The sequence below is a fragment of the Neodiprion fabricii genome, chromosome 6, assembly GCF_021155785.1.
Source record: "Neodiprion fabricii isolate iyNeoFabr1 chromosome 6, iyNeoFabr1.1, whole genome shotgun sequence".
In the NCBI taxonomy this organism is placed as follows: Eukaryota; Metazoa; Arthropoda; class Insecta; order Hymenoptera; family Diprionidae; genus Neodiprion; species Neodiprion fabricii.
In genome coordinates, this window is record NC_060244.1 from 2622742 (window position 1) to 2642433 (window position 19692).

The following is a 19692-nucleotide window of genomic DNA, read 5'->3' on the forward strand; positions in this document are numbered from 1 at the left end:
CTCCAAAGCCGGCACACGTACCCTTAGCGAGGGTGGGGAAAACGTCTCAGCTTCTTCGCCGCGCGCGTATTCAGATTAGTAGCTAAGGGTATAACGGACACCCGTCGGTCCGGGTCTCAGCGGAGTCCGCGGTGCAGACGAGAGAAGGTGAAACGGCCAAGTCAGCAGAGTCGCGAAAGAGATGGAGAGAGAGAGAGAGTGAGTGACGCGGGGGGTGGAGGGAGAAGAGATCTTTCGCGGTTATGCCATCCTACCGTCTCGCCTCTACCCTTATACAGCTCCCTGCGAAGATTCGCGGAATTAGAAACGCAGATAAGTGTTTTAAAAGAAAGCTAAAAAACCGAGGGGGGATGAGGAGAGGAGAGGAGAGAAGAGGAGAGACGAAGGGTCGGTATCGCGGCTGGATGGCTGTATGGCTGGAAGGAAGAGGGTTATAGGTGGGTGCAGGGTAGGTCGGGGTGGAAGCTAGAGCGAGAGAAGGAGAAAGAGAGGAGGATTTCATTGAACGCCCCCAGAATTCGTTGGTGGTGCCCTCTTAGCTGTGCGGCGGCGGGCGGCAACGCTGCGTCATCCCCCTCGGCGCCCCTCATCGCGAAGCGGAAAGCGTCGAGAGGAGAGACAAGGAGAGGGAAACAGGGAGCCCGCGGGATTCACTGCTGCTGCTGCCGTGCCGAACCTGCGTCGGAGTGCCTCTCGACGTCGCGGAAAATATCGCACGTACCTTGGAATTTCAATAAGTACACAACAGAGGGACGACAGTTCTGCAGTCGCAGTGCCGGTGGAAGTGGAAGTGGATGTGGAAGTGGCTACGCTGTCGCGCTCGGCGATGTCCACCACCGGATCGGGATGCTCAAAGCTCTGCACCCGGCCTGGATTAGGGTTGCAGTCGGTCTAAACGCGCTCTCGATTCTCACCTTCTGCACGTTTCTATCATCGCTGGAGGAGGAGAAAGGAGGAGGAAGAGGAGGAGGAGAAGAAGGAGGACCAGGAGGAGGAGAAGGAGGAGGAGGACGAGGAGAAGGAAGAGTGCGTCATTATTTGTGAAAACAGTTTTCATACAGAAGAGTATCGTCTTCCTCGTCTCGACAACGTGCGGCTGCTGTTTCTGGTGAAAAAACGTCCCGCTTCTCGTCAACCAAAGACGCAGACTTTACTCTGGAATATCCGATCGCTTGGTGAACGTGCGGTGCGTGACTGAAGCGGTATCGAGTGGAGCCCGGTAATTGGTCGTTACTTTATTTTTCACATTCGGCGATTATTTGCCAATTTTCATACACACCGAGGATTGCTACAGCAGCCTAGTTTCATGAGAAACTGCTAAGCGCCGCGTCGTTGAAGAATCTACGCTAACAAATCCGTCCAAACAGCGGACGCAGCGACGAGACAAAGAGGTTTTATCATTCATGATCATCGACGTTTCGACGGTGCGGTGATTCGTTTGATTAATTACCTGCATCAACCTCTCCACATTCCTCGTGTGAAACTCGACCCGGCGAAAAATAAATCGCGAGAAATCGATATCCCCGTGTTGTAACGGTGAACGAGAGAGAGAGAGAGAGGGTGGGCGGGGAAGGGGGAGAGAGAGGGAGAGCGAAAGCCCCGAGGTGCACAGAATCCTGCACAAATGAGGGATGTCAAATTCAAGAAATACCATAATGTCGAGGAAAGGGCTGACCGAGGCTGCTTCCTTCTCCACGAGCGGAGGATATCGCTCGAACGATTCTCTGCGCTGTTAAATGTTTAACGACGTCGAAACAGAAGCAGAAGCGGAGGAAGAAGAAGAAGAAGGAGAAGAAGAAGAAGAAGAAGAAGAAGAAAATCTCTATGTGATTCGCCTCGGCGATTGGTAAGTAAAATAAGCGCCATACTTTTGTATATTCCCCACAAATTCTCTCGTACACGCGAGTGATCAAATCGAGTCCATTGCTACATCGAGGATGTTTAATGGGTCAAAGAGATGCGTCTGCTCTCGCTGGCCGTCTCTCCTTCTCTCTATCCATCCATCCAACTTATTCTCTCTCTCTCTCTCTCTCTCTCTCTCTCTCTCTGTAGTGCGGTCGAGTGTCAAACGCACCACACTCCTCCGCGCCATGATATGCATGAAACTCCCCGATATTGAGCGGTTTTCCATTCCAAAAGATTCGATATTATGTTCGAAAAAGCCGTACAGCAGGGGCCGCCGACCCTCCGATTTCCCTCCGCCGCGGTTTCTCTACTTTTCAAATAGGCAGAAGGTTACGCATGTGTACATTTATACGAGCAGGTATGCGTTCGCGTTGGTGTACCCGAATCTCATTACCCCGTCGGTAAGGTGGTCGTAGACGGTGTCGCACTTTCCGGTAAGCGAGGTGGAATAAGAAAAGAAATTAAAAAAAAAAAAAGGCGCCAAGGTAGGAGAAAAATTTGCCACTTCGCCATTTTGAAAGAAACCGGCAGCGGTGATTGTCATCTCGCTGTACGGTTACGGTTACGACCTTATCACCCGATTATGCCGGAGGATTTTCTAAATTACGATAATACATATAATAGCAATAAACTTGAACGGCTTTAGCTGGGAACCCTCTTCGAAATCAAGCTCGCTGTACTTATTAGACCCTTCGTTTCAACGGATCGCGCATTTGCAGGAACGAAGATTCATTAGTTTCGTGAAAATGCATCTCCGGCATGTGCAGAGCCAGGCTCACAGGTATATATACGCGTTCTAGAATTATTTTCCAACCGTTCCCAGCGCTATCCGATGACGCCTCGTAAAAAGTGCTCTAAAAAGCTCGTTAATTTACACCGGCAGGGAGGGAGCGTAGCGCCAAGGTAAGTGGCACTAACGGTAAAGTGGGAAGATCCGGTAACGAACTCGTCTACTGAAACAGCTTCCCGTTTAACTGCCGGCTAAAGACGTCCGAGTAACGACCTTGACGAGGAATAACGGTCAAAAGAGTTTCCGACCGTAAGCCGAGGACGCGCTGCACTAACCACCTGCGGATGTCAAATTGACTGATCCGCTTCCAAATAAACCCTCGAGCCAATTTTCTTCCCCGAAACCAAAGCCGATACGCTCGATGAATCGTGCGTGGAAAAAATCTCCGGATTCCCCGACTGCGGAGGAACCGGTTGGTTGGGGGATAGAAGGAGGAGGAGGTTGATAAAGAGCGAACAGGGGACGGCGTCGCGTCTTTCAAGATGTCGTCGACCGTTTCGTTAACGGCAAGACATTCCGGTGGAACAGTCGGCAGTCAGCTGTCTTTTATCACGCTGGCTCGTCTGGCGTTTCACCATCTTCCTCCTCCTCGTCATCAGCGGCAGTTTACTTTTGTTGCGTTTCGTTGCTTTCCTTTGGTAAGCTTTGCCTTGCGTCGCTTTGGTTTGCTTCGCTTCGCTCCACGTTGGAACAAAACAACGAACGTCTGTTACCGGTACGCGTGGGGTTATACATTCCCGGGTGGAATTGTAAAGCAAGCAAGCCCCCATAGTTTGTACGAGTTATGAGCATCGGCGTGGGGCAGGGGGGGGGGGGGAGGAGGGGGTGGGGGCGTTTAAACAAACGGTAGAGTCGTGAGAGACGCAGCCATCCCAACTCCGAAACTCCTGCTTGTGAGTTAGGCGCTGGCTCTGTAAGTAAATATCATTTGACGTAGGTAACGAATCGGTGCTGCTGCTGCTGCTGCTGTTGCTGTTGCTGTTGCTGATGTTGCTGCTACAACAACCGCGTATCTGAAGCCCCGTAACGCTGCTCTGCCACGCCACTCGTGCAGGTCCAACACCAAAGCCACGCGTACACACGTGTGAAACCGAAAGCCAACCGTCTGTACTATCCGTCTTATTTTTCTTTCTCATTTATTTTCCTCCCAATTCCCTTCCGGAATTTCCGAACAGCTATCCGAAGAATTTCTCGGCAACGAAATAACAGCCAGTCTTCTCGCTTCCTTGCGACGACTGTGACTCGTTATTATGTATTATATTTCATCGATATCTTCACGTTAGTCTTTGAAAAAAAAAACAATATACAACTTTTACCAAGATAAATGTCGATTCTTTTATACGACTTGGAAGTATCCAAGGTTTACCGTCATTCGCTCGAATTCTTTCCGTTATTGCGATGAAAAATTGCCAATTTGGGGTGAAGATTTGTTGCAAAAAAAAAAAAAAAACTTTTTCATTCCCACTCACAAAATCCGACCGTCCGATTTTCATTAAACAAAAGGAGTCAATAAACGATTTTTCACCCCAACAAAATCGCTTGCTGCTTCGATTTTTTCGAACAAATCGGCTCTCATTTTTTCACACTACATTACGATCTTGTCTCTAGTCAAACAATAAATCGCATCCTTCCATCATTCTCCAGATTACCTTATAACCAGAGTAGCGGAAGGACGACTCGTGACACGTAATGAAAATACAATAAATTCGGGTGATTTCGAGACTACAATACGGGAAGAATATTCCCATTTAGTACACTCGCGTCTACCAAGCATTGTCAGGCGTACAAGCACAAGTATAATGATGATAACAATAATAACAACAACAACAACAGTAACAATAATAACGACAACGCGGCAGTTTGTTTGATGGTCGGGAAACGTGTCGCGTTATAACTCAGGGGTTCTTCGCCCCTAAGATTGAGCGGGAGGATGATCGGTGATATTTGCCGGGTAGTAACAGCGGGACAGTGAAAGTTTTACCGAGTGTCCATGCAGCGTCGCGTTGAACGCATCTCCCTTTGTCGTGGGGGAGAGAATGATTTGTGGATAAAGTGTGGGTGCAGCTGGGTGTAATTAGGTAGACACGCACCTTATCCGGTAGCAAACTATCGCCGTGGCTTCAAGATTTAGCCACCTGTCATACGATCCACTGCCCTTCCAAGCCTCCGTCATTTACGCGAGAGCGAAGCCGTCCGACCCCCGGCGTTTTCCAAATTCCATCAATCTATTTCAGCATCGCCTTTTCATCCCTCGCGTCGGATCCGCGATATCGGCTAGCCGCTCGAATAATCCATTTTACACACACTTCCATTGAATATTTCGGCATTATTGATCTTTTTCTTTTTTTTTCAACCCTGTTAAGCTTGTGGTCCTGCACTTCTTTTTTTTTGTTTTTTCTTTTTCTTACCGTCGAGTCGCGAAGCTTCGTTGATAATGTCAATACGCGGTTGAAAATTTTTCTGCAGCATGCGTATGCGATGGTCTGCAACTTCGGGGTTGAGATTGAAAATCGAGAGTGTCGAGTTAAAGGAAGTACAGATACGTGAGTTCGCACGTTGAGCTCACCGAACCGACTACCCTCGTTACTCAGCGAGAGAGAGAGAGAGAGAGGGAGAGTGAACAGAGCAAGAAATACGGAGAAATTGATGAAAAGGTCTCGGAAAAAGCGGAATTAAGCGTAACGTGCAGAGGGAGAGGAGAGCTTGGGTTGAAAAGTGCTAGTAGGGAAAGAAAAATTGGCATTCGGGGAGATTCCCGTCGGGCGGCTGATAAACTCGACGATATTTCTTACTTAGAGCTTAACTAACCCAATTACCAAAGAAGGATCCGCAAGAGTCGCGCCTAGTTGGCTTTCATGTCGAAGGTTATACGTGTAGCTATCTGTGCGGTACAAAGGTTATAGTTAGTTACACGTTTAGCCGAGCTGCGACCGGGATGTGCATCAGGGTGGACAATAAAGCGTCAAGGATAAGCTTGCACACCGTAGTTAAAAAATGGCAGCGAGCTGTGTCCGATGTTGGTACATAATCGGAGGGCTGGTACGTTGGACAAAGAGTTCGCCCCGAACAAATATTAGTTTTTATTCCTCGCCCCTGACGCGAAGCGCGGATGAGTTTTCGACTTTCAGCGTTATTTTTCGGTTTCAAACGATTACGTTGTTCAACGGTGCGGCTCTAGTTACATTTCAGCTCGTTTTTCGCACGGCTGAAAAATATTCCGAGGAGATTTTTCAGCTGGGATAATAATTTACCGGAAAATAGTTGGGCGTGTCAATTTACAGATTTAACATTTAATTTTCATTTATGAAAACAAACGTCCCTCGGCTATAACCGTTGTGATTCTTCATCATATCGCGGTGACGCGTGAGTAAAGTGGCAAGATGTGAGCGAAACCGGAGCTGCAGCGACCTGTTTTGTTTGTTTGTTTGTTTTTTTTTCCTCTCGATTTTTTTATTCTTTTATCTTCGTTCGTACGTAAATCTAGACCGCGTTTTAGCCATGATTTGAAAGCAGCGCGCTGCCGGTGCCGTTCGTTTTACCCCGCGATTTCATATATCAATCATACTCCTCTGACTGCAGCGGTGGAAAGTCGAGAACGTATTTCGAGATTCGTGCACGTCAGTAGCGTATGCAGCATGTGTATATATATGTATACATATATACGCCGCAGGGGAGCGTAATAATTTATTTAATTTCGTATACTCGTTTCCTTTTAAAGTCAGTTACGCAGGTGGAAAATCTCTCCCGCATATTTATTCTAAGTAAGAAAAAAGAAAAATTGCGCATGTGCGTGGGCGTATAGGTTGTTTTTTTTTCACGGGCAACAGAAAAAATGTCAAAGATACAAAGAAGTACGAGATAGAAGAGTATTTCAGACGAAGGATGAAACGTTACTCGATGGGATGAAAAAGTTCTCATTCACTTCTCGGCGCCGTCGGAACGGAAACGGGGTATCAGATTCGCATCTCCGCGGTCGGCGACACTCGAGATAATAGCGATAATCAAAAACCCTTCGAGGTTCATAGCCTGCGGATCGATTCGACGGTTCTTCAGATTTCGTCGCTGCCGTGACGTTCTTACACTGCGGAGTGCGGAACTGCCGCACGGAGCGAACTCTTCGATTGACTTGACGTTGAGGGCGCTTATAACTTGGCGGGATATCTTCAGGGGGAATTTTTGCATTGTGCCGAGTTTTTTAACCCGTGTCTTTTATAATCCTTTTCACAAATTTATTGCTGATCTGACGAAATGTCGGAGGTAGCGGAATTTTAAACATTCTTTCGTATAAACGTATCGCTTACTCCACACGCGTATATTACTATTAGGGACCGGATAAATATGTATCAGAAAATGATAAAACATCTACATTATACGGTACAGAAAAACCTTAAAAATTAAAATATGGTAAAAATATGGAAAAAAGAACCAGCATATTATGTAAAAAACCAAACAAGGAATGAAAATTATGTGTATTTACATATTAATCCGAGTCCTAATTATTATTAATATTATTCTTGTTGTTTTTGTCGTTACGAAAACTCAACGCGTGCCTAGAAAAAATTATCTCGAAGCGGAAGAAGCACGTCGTTCGGGACGTAAAAATTTTTATTTCACCTCGCACGAGCGCACGCATAACGGATCTCGTTTTATCCGATCGATGTATCACTCGGCTATACCGGCACGGAGGTTCCTTCGATTCTCTAGATACGAGAACAATATTTCCCTTCTTTCAGGCCCGTTGTCCTATTACGTCACGGGCCGTCGACGACATTCGGGCGTTTTACAGTTATAAATAAAAAATGGAATTCTGGAGGCTTTTCGAGACACGCTCAACCGCGACTGAGCCCCCCTCTCTCTCTTTGTCTCTTTGCCTCCATCTCCCTCCAGCCACGCTGTTGTAACATTCCGCACGGCCTCTGCTCGTTCGCATAAATGTACAACGGCGTGCATACGTTGAATGCGATTACGAGACGGACGCGGATATCGCGTTATAAATTTGCCGCAAAAATTTCTCGATAAATAACGTTGTTGGTTCGTCGGCGGCGCGGCGGTCGTAATGCGTTTTACGCTCTTTCGACGCCCCGGGAACCGAGCTGCCCGCTCCTCTTCGTTCCCAGAGAATATAATCCCTTCAAGGATCACCCGGCTCCCTGATCCTCGGCTCTAACTGCAGAGAGCCAAATTTTCCCGGGAAATTCCGAGAATAACTAACCAGCCCCACCTCTCCCTCCCTTCCTACCTCCGTTTCTCCGTTTCTCTCTTTCCTTTCCTACCTTCCTCCCTTCCTTCCTTCGATCCTCTCCCTTTCAGCTGCCGCGACGTTCTGCGATAATTAAAGATCGTAAAATCGGAAGATTTCTCGAATTCCGCTACCATACCACCCTACCTGCGGAATATCTATTGCTTGGACATGAACGCGCGTTCATTTATTCATTCGTTCGTTCGTTCATTCATTCATTTCCACGGTGTCACCCGAATTTATATCCTAGCCCCTTTCCCACAGTCGTTCGGCTTATTATATTCCCTAATTTATTGTTTAAGGAAACAGACGCCGTAGTCGCGTAGGGTGTAATAAATTATCGCTAGGGTGCGTCCTTATTATCGCCTGTTTACGAATCGATTTATACCCCATTTACCTATAATATACCATCCCCGACTCCTCATCCATACATAATGGGCAATATTTAAAAAACAAATTTTATCACTTTCGCGGCTGAAAAATGTGCAAATTTAAACATTTTGTCTTCACGCCCTCCCAGGAGGTCCATTCAAAAATTCAACATGCGAGCTTGAACGTCGTTGAATAAAACCTGACGTTATCACATTATACGGTAGTTTAAACAGATTTCGTTATCCTGTTTCGTAACACACGTATAGATATAATTTGACGTTACATTTGATCTGTAAAAATGCGACTTGCGTATGATTGTGTTTGAACAATGATAAAAAAAAAATTTCGTTCAAAAAAAGAGTAGTTATCACAACTTTAAGGTTCGCGACAAATTATTTTGCAGAAATATATTTTCAACACCGACTGGAAGAAAAATTGCGACTTTTTAATTCCCCTCATAAATCCTGAGAGGATTCGGTTTCTCTCCGTGTCACGATGCTGTGCGTCGTATGAAAAAGCGACGTGTTCTTTCGACGGCGAGCCGTGTTTTCTCGAGTTCCACAAACGACGTGTCCTAAAATTGATCGACGAACTCCTCGTCCCGGCTTATCCGATCATCCAGCTGCTCCAGACTTGGCGCGCGAACTGCGAACGTTGAATGACGCGAATCGAACGGATTAAGTCCGCGGTTGCGATGGTGCGGAGAAAATGTAAGGAGGGGAGGAAAATCCGCCACGTCGCACAGCGCTTCCCAACTTCAACGTTTTATCGGTACAGGTACCGAAGTGAAGCGAGAGGAAAGAAAAAGGTAAATAAAACGCATCGAGTACGCGATATTCTAACAATTACGGCTAGTTGTAAGATCAAGCTTTTTTCCAATTTTTACATACACGGTTGCTTGATTCTGGAACACTTTCGGTATTCAGAATGGACAACGACATTCAGCCGAGATTAGAAAAGGGTTTAAATTCATGGTGTCCGGTAAAAAATCCGTGACAAATTAAAGAAGCTTTCCAAGACATTTTCAGATTATTCAATGACATTAAAATAGTATATTTCCAGGACACGAGAAAAATTCAAATACAGTTTCCAGGACTTTTGAAGGACAAACAAAATTCAAGGACATTTCTCGGACCACTCGACACATTGTTAAATAAAAAAATAAGTAAATCGATGTCCGTTCAACGTTCGGAAAGTAAAAACGTGAAAAAACCTCCGGAGTTGAAGTCGATCCAGCGAAGTGTTTATGACATCTGGAGGGGTGTGTTACAGCATTAGCATACAATATACGGTACGAAGGCATAAGGATATAATAGGACCCGAGGGAAGAAATTTACGAGACGGTTTGGAGGTTACTTGTTCTTTTTTTTTTTTTTTTTTTATTTATTTTTCTTTTTTCTTTTTTTGCAATAAAAAAATTTTGCACGCCCGTCCTTTGCTCCGTTTTATTTTTCGCCACCCTCACCCCGACCCAGGCAGCTTACGGAAGTAGAGTAGGGTGGACGTCAGTCCCACGTTTGACTTTATGGGCTGAAATTATAGTCATAGCTGGTAGCTCACGGCAGCGGCACACGGGGACAAGCCGGCGAGCCGCAGAGCCGGGGTTGGGCCTTGTAATAACGCGTCAAAAATCTCCGTCAGCTGCAGGAGTCAAAGGTGTCGCGTCGAATGTCCCCCGGCAATTAATCACCCCGACCCGTCACGACGCAACGACACCCGCACGACGGTAGGCGGCGCGTTTACACCCCCAGCAGAAACGAGCTGTTATCCCGGGCAAAAAACCCACCGTTATTATACGCGCATTCGCACACACACGCGTACAAATACGCGCGCATTATGCCTGCGTCCGATATCCTCTCCGATCGAACCCTCGAAAAATTCTATCCGTGTTTGAGAAATACGCGTCAATACACATTCACCACTGTGCCGAAATTTTAACAACGCGAAACGATGCGGGAAGAGGACGGCTATTAGCATCGATAATCGACCAGGTCAAAGCTGCGAAAACCCTGCGTTTAAAGAACGGGTTGAACGGTTCGTTGTAATTGAAACGTCGGGTTTTTCTCACAGGCATTTCACGATGCATCGAGGGAACAAAAGCGGGGAATCATCGATAGTTAATTTCTTTGGAATGAATCGAATTCAGGGTCGAAGACGATTTTATGACTAGAGAATTTGCGTTCCGATCATGAATATCACGCGGGGATGATTTTGCGTTGTTACTTTATGAGAGGAAATTAATTATCGGGATTATCGTACAATAATATTGAAGTTAGTAACGTTGTCGTGACGATTCGTGCCGACGAAATATTGTTATAACGCAATTTTGCAACTGTTTAGAATTCAGTAAACCGTAATAAAACAAGCCATACCCATATTTTGCAATCCTAGTTTCCTCAAAATCATTTCAAAAATAAGAAAATCGTATTTTTTCCCCAATCGTTCGCTGCGATAACGTTACCAGCTTCAGCCTCGTATCGTCCATGGCGCCTTTGTCATTTACACTATTATCCGCAATTGCCACGCTCAATAGTTCGGCGCTTTGCTGCAGCTCTTCGCCGTCGACTTTTCAACTCCAGCTTATGACACGCCAGCCAGCCACCCACATGTGCGGTAGACCGAAAAGTTCAGAAACCTGCTTCATACTCTCTTCCGGCTCTCTCTCTCTCTCTCTCTCTCTCTCTCTCTCTCTCTGTCTCTCGCTGCCTGCCATGCCTCCCGACTCTAAAGGTGAAACGGCTCGCGTATCATTTAACGTCCTCGCGCATTAGTTTCCAGACCTGAAATTGTCACCGTGAAGCACTTTCCATTTCTCTCTCTCTCTCTCTCTCTCTCTCGCGTTTCGCGTTCTTCTTCCCATTATTGTTATCATTATTACGACTATTGCCATCGTTAACGTTATTGCATCCCACCTTTGCAGAGACGATTTTTTTTTCTTACAACTATTACACTATATATCATTGAGCGATAAAGAGGCGATCAGAAATTAAAAGATGGGAAAAATTCGTTTAAAAACGATACGTGTTATCGGTCGAAGGTCTAAAACAGAACTGTTTTTGCAATAATATTGATTGACCCAGCAACCTTATTCATTTTATAACATATGAGAGCTCTCAGGTGTTTTTTTTTATCTATGATGACTGTTAAATCATCAGAAAAAGGGTCAAAACAGGTGATTTCAACCTCTGCAACAATATTAATTTGGATTGGTTTTTGGATGATTTTTCACAGGACTACGTAATGTTTTGATTATTACTCTTCATGATTATCCTAGTTTCAGTTGACAGGGCTACAATTTGCTATGTTGGACAACGATCGCAGATTTTGTACGCACGCAATTCCACTTGGACGCTTCGTGAAAATTTCGTACCCCTGTAGATTGGAAATCGGAAGTATCGGTTTGCGTACGATTTTGTGAACGCGTTACGTTTGCTCGACGTTATACGATTGTATTATTATTTATTTTTTAATTATATTATTACGATTAGTAGAGAAAGCGACCTTCGTTGGCCTCCGAATGAACATTGGTACGCAAACTTCGTTATTTTCACGTCGCTCTTACATACACACACATATGCACGTACATTTAGGGAGGTTCGTCGAAAATCTGAGCAAAAGTATAACGTCAAACGGAAGAATATGTATTTATGGTTCTTCGACGAGGAGGAGTATCGAATTACGATTCGCGTGCTGTGAAATACCTTGAGCCTGAGGTGGTGGCTGACCGAGAACGCGCTGTAAGCATTGACGAAGCGTTAAGTAGACTGCGGTGAGGTGAAACCTGATTGATCCGTGTGTGGAAATTGAATTACCCGGACATCGCACACGAGGGGACAACGCCGTACATGCCGGAAGTTCGGTGGTTGCGGAAGAAAAGTGAGGGAGAAATAAAATCGGCACAGAGAGAAAGCGAGATGCTTGGCGTAAGGGCGAGTGTTTCGAGTAGTAAAGAAAAAAATGAGGGCGGGTGGGAGGGAGGGAAAGAGAGGGAGAAAATAAAATACAGTAAAATAAGAACGGTATGCACGAACCGGCGGTACGTGACCCTATAAAAAAAAAATATGCGGACTAGCCGGTTAAAACCCGGGTGCTTGGTACACGTATATGCCGACCTGAGGCATGGGGTGAAATATACCAGGGATATAATAATAAAAGTCGGACAAGTTCGAGGAGGATATCATCTTGGGAAAGCTCCCGGTGCTGAACCACCCCGTCGGGGAAAGAGTTAAGGGGCTCGCTTTTCCAGCTCTACAGAAATTTTGCTAACCGGTTGACTGGTTTGAATTTTTCCAATTTTCGGGCCAAAAGCGGGAGCCGCGTACAATCGACGAAATTGAACCAAAATTGGTACCCGGGGTTCTTTCCGGTCCCTGATTTCGTTTCGTTTACGGATGAAAATAGGGGTGAGTTCGGGTAAATTTTCAATTTCGTTGTTGCATTCAAATTTGAAATTTGGTGTACCTGAAGGGGTTTTTGGGGTCTTCGATGCCATTGCGAAGGCGTTGGTGAAATGGCTGGTTAGTTGGCTAATTTTAGTATCGGTTGTAGATTTTGGTATCCAGTTTTATTTAGACCCTAGGTGGGTTTTTATTAATTAATGCGTATTTTTCTTTTCTATTATTCTCCAATTTTTTACAAAGGTGCTGAAGCTTAGTCGTAATTACGTGTATTTGAAGCCGCCATTTTGAATCCCTGATATTGAATTTTTCAATTCTGCTTCCACATTTGGATTTAGCGAATTCAAAAATGACGAAATTAAGATACACCCTAATAGACATGGAACAAGGAGAAACTTCTAACCGCCGTTTAATCGAAGTCATCATTAGCAGGTGTCGAGACGAAATTTGTCTTCCTTCCATTACAATAATCGGAAAGTTGTTCGGGTTGTTCCCGAGAGGGACAAGGGAAGAGGGGCGAGGAGAGAATCGATCCGAAGGTGAGTGTAGAACAAGGGGATCAGATCCGATCGAGATAAGAGCTTTGCTTTCGGAAGCGTGAAACGTTTGGCGTGCTGGGGCACGACACGAAATAAAAATGTCGGCGCAGCAACAATCGTGCGGGGATCGTCAAGGGTGAATTTAAATTGAAAAAGTCTCAACCCCGATGTCAGAACACCTCCTGTATATTGCAGGTATATTATATACCTTACTTGCGGAGAGGAGCCCAGATTTCCTTCGAGTAATACCGCGTGTCGTTCGTATTTCCATTGCTTGTACAGAAGTAACGTGAAAAAGAAAAAAATAAATAAAAAGCACCGCAATAATGGCTGTACGGATTGAATTACTGGGTTGCAGAAGATCCGGCCGAGATCACGTGATTTTCTTCATTTTATTTCTATCTTTTTCTCAATCACTTGTTGTGCGAACGTTGCGTTAGAAGAAAATGATTAGACGGAAATATGTTGAAAGGAAGTTTGTACGCATATAGCGAGTGAAAAAAACGGAAACCAATTTCGATTCGTATATTCAAAGAAACTTTTTCACCCTTATGACGACTAGAATTTTCCTTCGTATTATTCATACCTCGATATACCGTAATAACGGTGATAACCCGCAGCTCTCTACTCCGTATTCCGTGAAATATATACATATGTATATTCGAATGTAAACCGGATGGGATATAAACCCTGGGCATCTCCATATGTCGTGGAAATATGAATAAACATGCAAATATGCGCCATGAGCGAAGCGTATAGCTCGTATAGAGAAAAATAAAAAAAAAAAAAAAAAAAGAAAAAAATTCCCCGACCGCTTCCGCAACGATTTTACTTCCTCCCATTCCGCGTTTCCTTAAAACGTAGCTGTAACGTACCTACGTACATGTTTTTCTCCTACCGCACTTCTCTCTTTCAACCCCTCACGGATGATTCAGATTCCGCGTAACAACCCGCCGTTAAGACCCTCATACGTTATCCCACGGCGGGTTTTAAACCCCGAAACATCATCGCGGTGCGTTGCACGGTTTCTCTGTCAGACCGAAAAAAATCCCGCTGCGACCCGAGTCTTTCATGGAATAAAACTCCGTCCCTGTGGGTATAAACGTACAAAGCCAGCATCGGACACCGGTATCAGAGAGTATCGTAACCGTTGTCAAGCCTCCCGATTAAGCGCTTAGCCCGCGCAACTTTTGTTCAATCGAGCAAAAAGATCAGGCATCAGCTCGGCTTCGCCTCGGTTCGCGTTCCGCAGGGTTTGCACCTTGCACGAGGAACGGGACTCGGATGGCAGCTGAGGGAAAGATTTATGCTCGGCGACGCTCGCGAATTAACTTTATCCTCCCCTGCAGAAATCCTTGGCCGTGTTCTCGGCGCGCGTGATTCGAAAGATAATTGTATTATTGCCGTCCCGTTATGCCCCCCGAGTCGGAGACGAAGGGAAGGGAGGCCGAGCGAGAGTCTTACGCGTGATACGAAAGCCGCGCTTCGACAATAACGAATTAGAAGAAGGTTGAAAAAGGCGAAACAAAAGGCAGTTGGGAGAAAGCCCCCTGACTCACCGCCCCGCGGGACAAGGGATGGAAAACTTTTTCGTTTCTCTTCGGCATGCCTGCCAGTTCCCGGCGGAGCAAAACCCCGAATCTCCGCACCAATTTAAACTAAGTTTACACCGCGCGTGACGGGGCTGCAAACCGCACGTCCTCCCTCCCTCCCTATCGCGGACCTAAAGCGGAATGCAACCGTCGACGAAATAAAATTAATCCCGGTCAACCCCGGGAACTCGACTCGGTCGGATTCAATTAATTATCGCCCACCCCGTGAGCTCGACTCACAAACAGACGGACCTCTTGCCTTCCTCAATTAATTCTAACGTATCTATCTCCGTATCTGTCCAACTGCGTGCCTCCCGCAAAAGGGAAATTGTTACGCTCTCGTTTTATCAGCGTGTAAGGCGTTTCTCATTCTTATTGTTAGCTGGATGATCGATCATTTTGTCATTCGACAAGCGATTTCCGGAAGAGAAATTTCAAGGTATCGATATAACGGCGTTGCCACTTTGGTAATTGAGCATGTAGCAGCTCTGTGAGAAACTTGTACTAGGTGCTAAATAGGTAATAGAATGTACAGAATGGAATTCAACTATTGTGAGGTTATGTTTTTTGCCATCGGGTAGTGCTTTCTTGTTTTGCGCTTGTCAGTGAGGCGGGATACTGAAATGTCTCTTTCCGCAGGCTCGTGCGCATTCGTAGCCTACACAAAAGTGTACAAGATTCAAAGCAGTTTAAATTTTAACGCAAAAACTTGTACGGAACAAGCGATTTATCGAAAATGGTCTTTGGATTAATACAGTTTCAAGACTGCGATCTCTTTCATCCTAGACATTCTTGATCGTGGAGTAATGTATGTGATCGTTGGTTGGATAAAATTCAGAACTCAAATTCACAAATGTAAATTGACTACAATATGTCTGAAATGTATCGAAAAAATCATAAAGCGTACCAGTGTACTAAAAACGGTTTAAATGTACTAGAAACGTACGATTCTACTAGAAACGACAGCGCTGATAGATAATATAACCTGAACCAATTCCCTAAAATGCACATAGACGTAAAAACGGTCGCTTTGATCATACATCCAGTTTCGAAGCATCGATTTGCACGTAGAACGACATCGGTAGCATTTGAATAACACGAGTCATGGTAATTTTGTTGAAGTAGAGCGGTGTAATTCGAGATAAATTTTGAACTGCTGAATCAGCAGAACGAAGTATGCACGTACAGATTGTTACAAAGGACAAAATCACCCGTTTCGATGATCCATTTTCTAATGGTCTACATAGCAGTCATCATAAATGAAAGTCACATACAAGCTTTCACATGTATTAAAATCAATAAGGTTGCTGCGTCAACGTGGATTATTGTAAAAAGAGTTCTGTTTCATATTTCAAACGAATAATACTCGTTTTGCAATTAAAACATTTTTCTCAGCACTTTAATTTTCACCACTTGTTTGCTTCGTAAGCTCAGGAAACCCATATTTTATCGCGCAACTCCCCCGAAAGTTAGGATATAATGTACGTATGTCGTGGATAAAAGGGATCCTGTTTTACTTCCAGTTTGGCGATAGTGGCGAGCCGTGGGGAGGACTGGATGGCCAGGAAGCCCTCGAGGTAGAACTTGATACTGAACTTTGGCGAAAGAGAAAGCGCGTGTTATGTGCGCGACGCATACACACCCTCTACGAGGGCGGATACTGCTCGCCCTCTTCCTCCTGATAACGAGTTTCACCCTGCTCTCGTCGGCGGTGGCTTTTCCCGACTGGACGGACTGCCCGGCGGTTTGTAGGTGCAAATGGACATCCGGTAAGAAGTCGGCGCTGTGTCCGGACGCCGGGCTAACGACGCTGCCGGCCTCCCTCGACCCGGACATGCAGGTCCTCGACCTCTCAGGAAACAAGATAATATCGCTGTACGCGGACATGTTCAACCGAGCCGGTCTGCTGAACCTGCAGCGGGTGTTCCTGAGGAACGCGGGGATATCGAGGATCGACAAGGACGCCTTCAGGGAGCTCAGGATCCTCGTCGAGGTCGACCTCTCCGACAACCAGATCGAGACTCTCGACCCGGAAACCTTTCTCGGCAACGAGAGACTCAGGATATTGATCCTGAGCGGCAACAAGCTCGTCAAGCTGACGGGACCTCAGTTCCCGTCGCTGCCCCACCTCAGGAACCTTGAACTGCAACGGTGCTCCCTCACCGAGATCCACAGCCTGGCCTTCGCCCGGGTCACCGGGCTCGAGACGCTACGGCTGGAGGGAAACCAGCTCGAGTACGTCGAGGCGTTGGCTTTCCTGCCGCTGACGCACCTCAAGACCCTCAGCCTGGACGGCAACCCCTGGAGCTGCGACTGCCGTCTGCGAAAGCTGCGAGTCTGGCTCGCACCGAACCGGCTCTACTCGGTTCCCCAGAAGTGCGAGGCGCCTCCGAGGCTGGAGGGGCGCCGATGGGAGGAGGTCAAGCCTCAGGAGTTCGCCTGCAGCCCGGAAGTGACGCTCACCGCGAACTCCTTCCAGGAGGAGATGAGCGGAAACCTGAGCTTGGCCTGCGTCGTTACGGGCGATCCGGAGCCGGAGATCTGGTGGCTCTTCAACGGGAGTCCGCTAAACGTGACGCGGGGTGATCAGGTGTTCGTGACCGAGGAGACCTACAACGGATTCCGGAAGTGGAACAACGTCACCCTCTACAACGCCAGCGAGAGCGACGCCGGGGAGTACAGCTGCGTCGGCAGCAACCTCGCGGGGCTCGGCAAGGACACCGTCAGCATCGTCATTCCCCGCGTCTACACCGCCCCGACTCTTTCCCAGACCGACACCTGGCTGCTATGGGTTAGCCTGGCCGGCGGTGGCGCCGCCGCCCTCTGCGCGTCCCTCATCGCCGTCATCCTCGCCGTCTGCCTCTGCGGCTCCAGGCAGAAGAGCAAACGGAAGAAGGTCAAGCTCCAGGGAAGCGCCAGCTTCGGGGACCAGGAAAAGAAACTGCTGGACCTTTCCTTGACCACCACTACCAACGAGAGAATCAGCGGAAGACCGAGCCTCGAGGCTGTAAGTATCACGTTTCGCATCAAGGTAAGTTTACCAGTTAATGACACGCTTAGAACCAATAATTGACCCTTTTATTTTCCACGATTATAAATTGACGGCGCAAGTTGTGAATTTTTCTATGACTGAAACCAATTGTCAGAGAGTTGAACACTGGGAATTTATTTTTTCGTCATTTTAGAACTAGGGATCGAACGGATACAACCAAAGAAGGTCAATAATTGGGCCAGGGTCAGTAACTGGTACACTTACCTTAATCAGGCTTATCTCTGATTACCGGAACGAAAATCATCCTCGACGTTTTAATTTACGAGTAGAAATACGTACTCTTCAGAATTTGGAAGGCCTTTGCCACGATTACACCTTTCAATCGCACATGTTTCAACTGTGTTTCAAATATTTCGCCTTGAATTTTCTCTACACGAGAGTTTCCGGGGTCGCTGATCACGAATCTGAAGTCAAAATTTGATAATTCCTAAATCCAAGATTGCGGTTCTAACATGGCGGATGTAAAATCGAAAAAACTATGAAAATTCGATGATCCTGACCGAAACTTGTTACTCGTGTATTCTCGATGTTATACGAAGTAACAAAGATTCATCTCAAGTTGTAAATAAACTGTGATAAGGCCAGGACACGGAGACTTTTTAGGCGGAACGCTGAGCGTTTCACTGTGACTAAAAGGGTTAATTATACATGCCGTACATACGTGAAAAAAAATAACTCGCAGCTATCTGTAACAACGACCAGTTTCTCGCCAATATTGCACGGCAATTAACGGCTAGGATGTATTTTAACCAACAGAGCAGCCCGGGTGACATAGAACTGGCGGAAAGGAGTTCGTCGCTCTGCGATCCGCCGGTGAACGTGACGGTGGAGAGACACTGCAGGGAGATGCACAGCCACCTGCCGACGGTCTTCCCACCCCCGCCCGAATTCACAACGAGTATCTTGCCCGCGGGGGTATTCGGCAACATATTTATCTCGGTGTCGCTCGCCCAGGACGGTGAGCGGCGATACCCCGACCTCCTCGACATCCCGGTACACGCCAGCATCTCGGACAAGTCCGCGGGCCAACCGGCGCCGATACCGACGACCTCGATTTTGTCGGGATTCGCGACCCTGCCCCGAAGGCCCCTCCGCGTCTCCGACCTCAGCTCGCCCTACGACAATATGGGGCCGAGAGTAACGGCCACCGGAAGTTCGACTTTCTCCCTCACGGACCCGGATCTTCGATTGTCGCCCCCGCCGCCCACGCTGGTCATTCAACCTCCCATAGAATTCGTTTCCCTGTAACAAATCTCGGCGCGCGATTCAGGATCAACGGGATTCTATAACGTGTTTCTTTACGTGAGGCCGACTGTGAGGGAGTACGCCCGTCGCATGGATGTACGTGTGCGCGGATACTGTGTCTACGTAGGTATATGCGTGTACGTTATATTATATACGTTTCGTATAATATACGTATAGGTATGTACGGTCGAGTGGAGAGAAAAAAAAAAAAAATTATTTCAGTATTGTTTCACATGATATATATTTGTTAGTTTAAACGGAGTTAAGACGAGAAGACGGGAAAAAAAAAGACAGAATAAAAATTTAATCAAATAAACGTGAACCGTCATTGTAAATATTTCATAATTCCTTGTGAAAGAAAGAGAAAATTATAGAAATAAGAAAATCGTAAGATAAATATCTCCCCCCCCCCCCCCACCCCTTTCCATACAAAAAAAAAATAAAAAATCCAAAAAAAAATAAAGATGGAACTAATGACTAGGAGTAATAGAGAGTATATAATATATATATAATATATATATTACGATCGGAAAAATTATCTTTATCATTCATTTGAAACTG

The 19692-nt window shown here is 46.3% G+C and overlaps 1 protein-coding gene across 2 annotated transcripts; it reads left to right on the forward strand.

The window, feature by feature from the left end:
* Positions 1-448: 448 nt before the first annotated feature.
* Positions 449-19361, forward strand: LOC124185289 (leucine-rich repeat-containing protein 24-like). 2 transcript variants are annotated; one of them, XM_046575893.1, is made up of 3 exons: positions 449-1846; positions 16358-17865; positions 18643-19361. In XM_046575893.1, the coding sequence occupies exons 2-3, from the start codon at positions 16456-16458 to the stop codon at positions 19132-19134; spliced, it is 1902 nt and encodes a 633-aa protein (XP_046431849.1). In that variant the 5' UTR covers positions 449-1846; positions 16358-16455; the 3' UTR covers positions 19135-19361. The 2 variants fall into 2 exon arrangements, with proteins under 2 accessions (XP_046431849.1, XP_046431850.1); XM_046575894.1 differs by having other exon boundaries at positions 455-1846; positions 16358-17841.
* The last annotated feature ends 331 nt before the right edge of the window (positions 19362-19692 follow it).

Excerpts from the sequence above, each read along its gene's own strand:
- LOC124185289 (XM_046575893.1), top strand. The coding sequence starts at position 16,456 with ATGTGCGCGACGCATACACACCCTCTACGAGGGCGGATACTGCTCGCC. Across the intron at positions 17,866-18,642 it reads GTATCACGTTTCGCATCAAG|AGCAGCCCGGGTGACATAGA; the intron begins GTAAGTTTACCA and ends TTTAACCAACAG.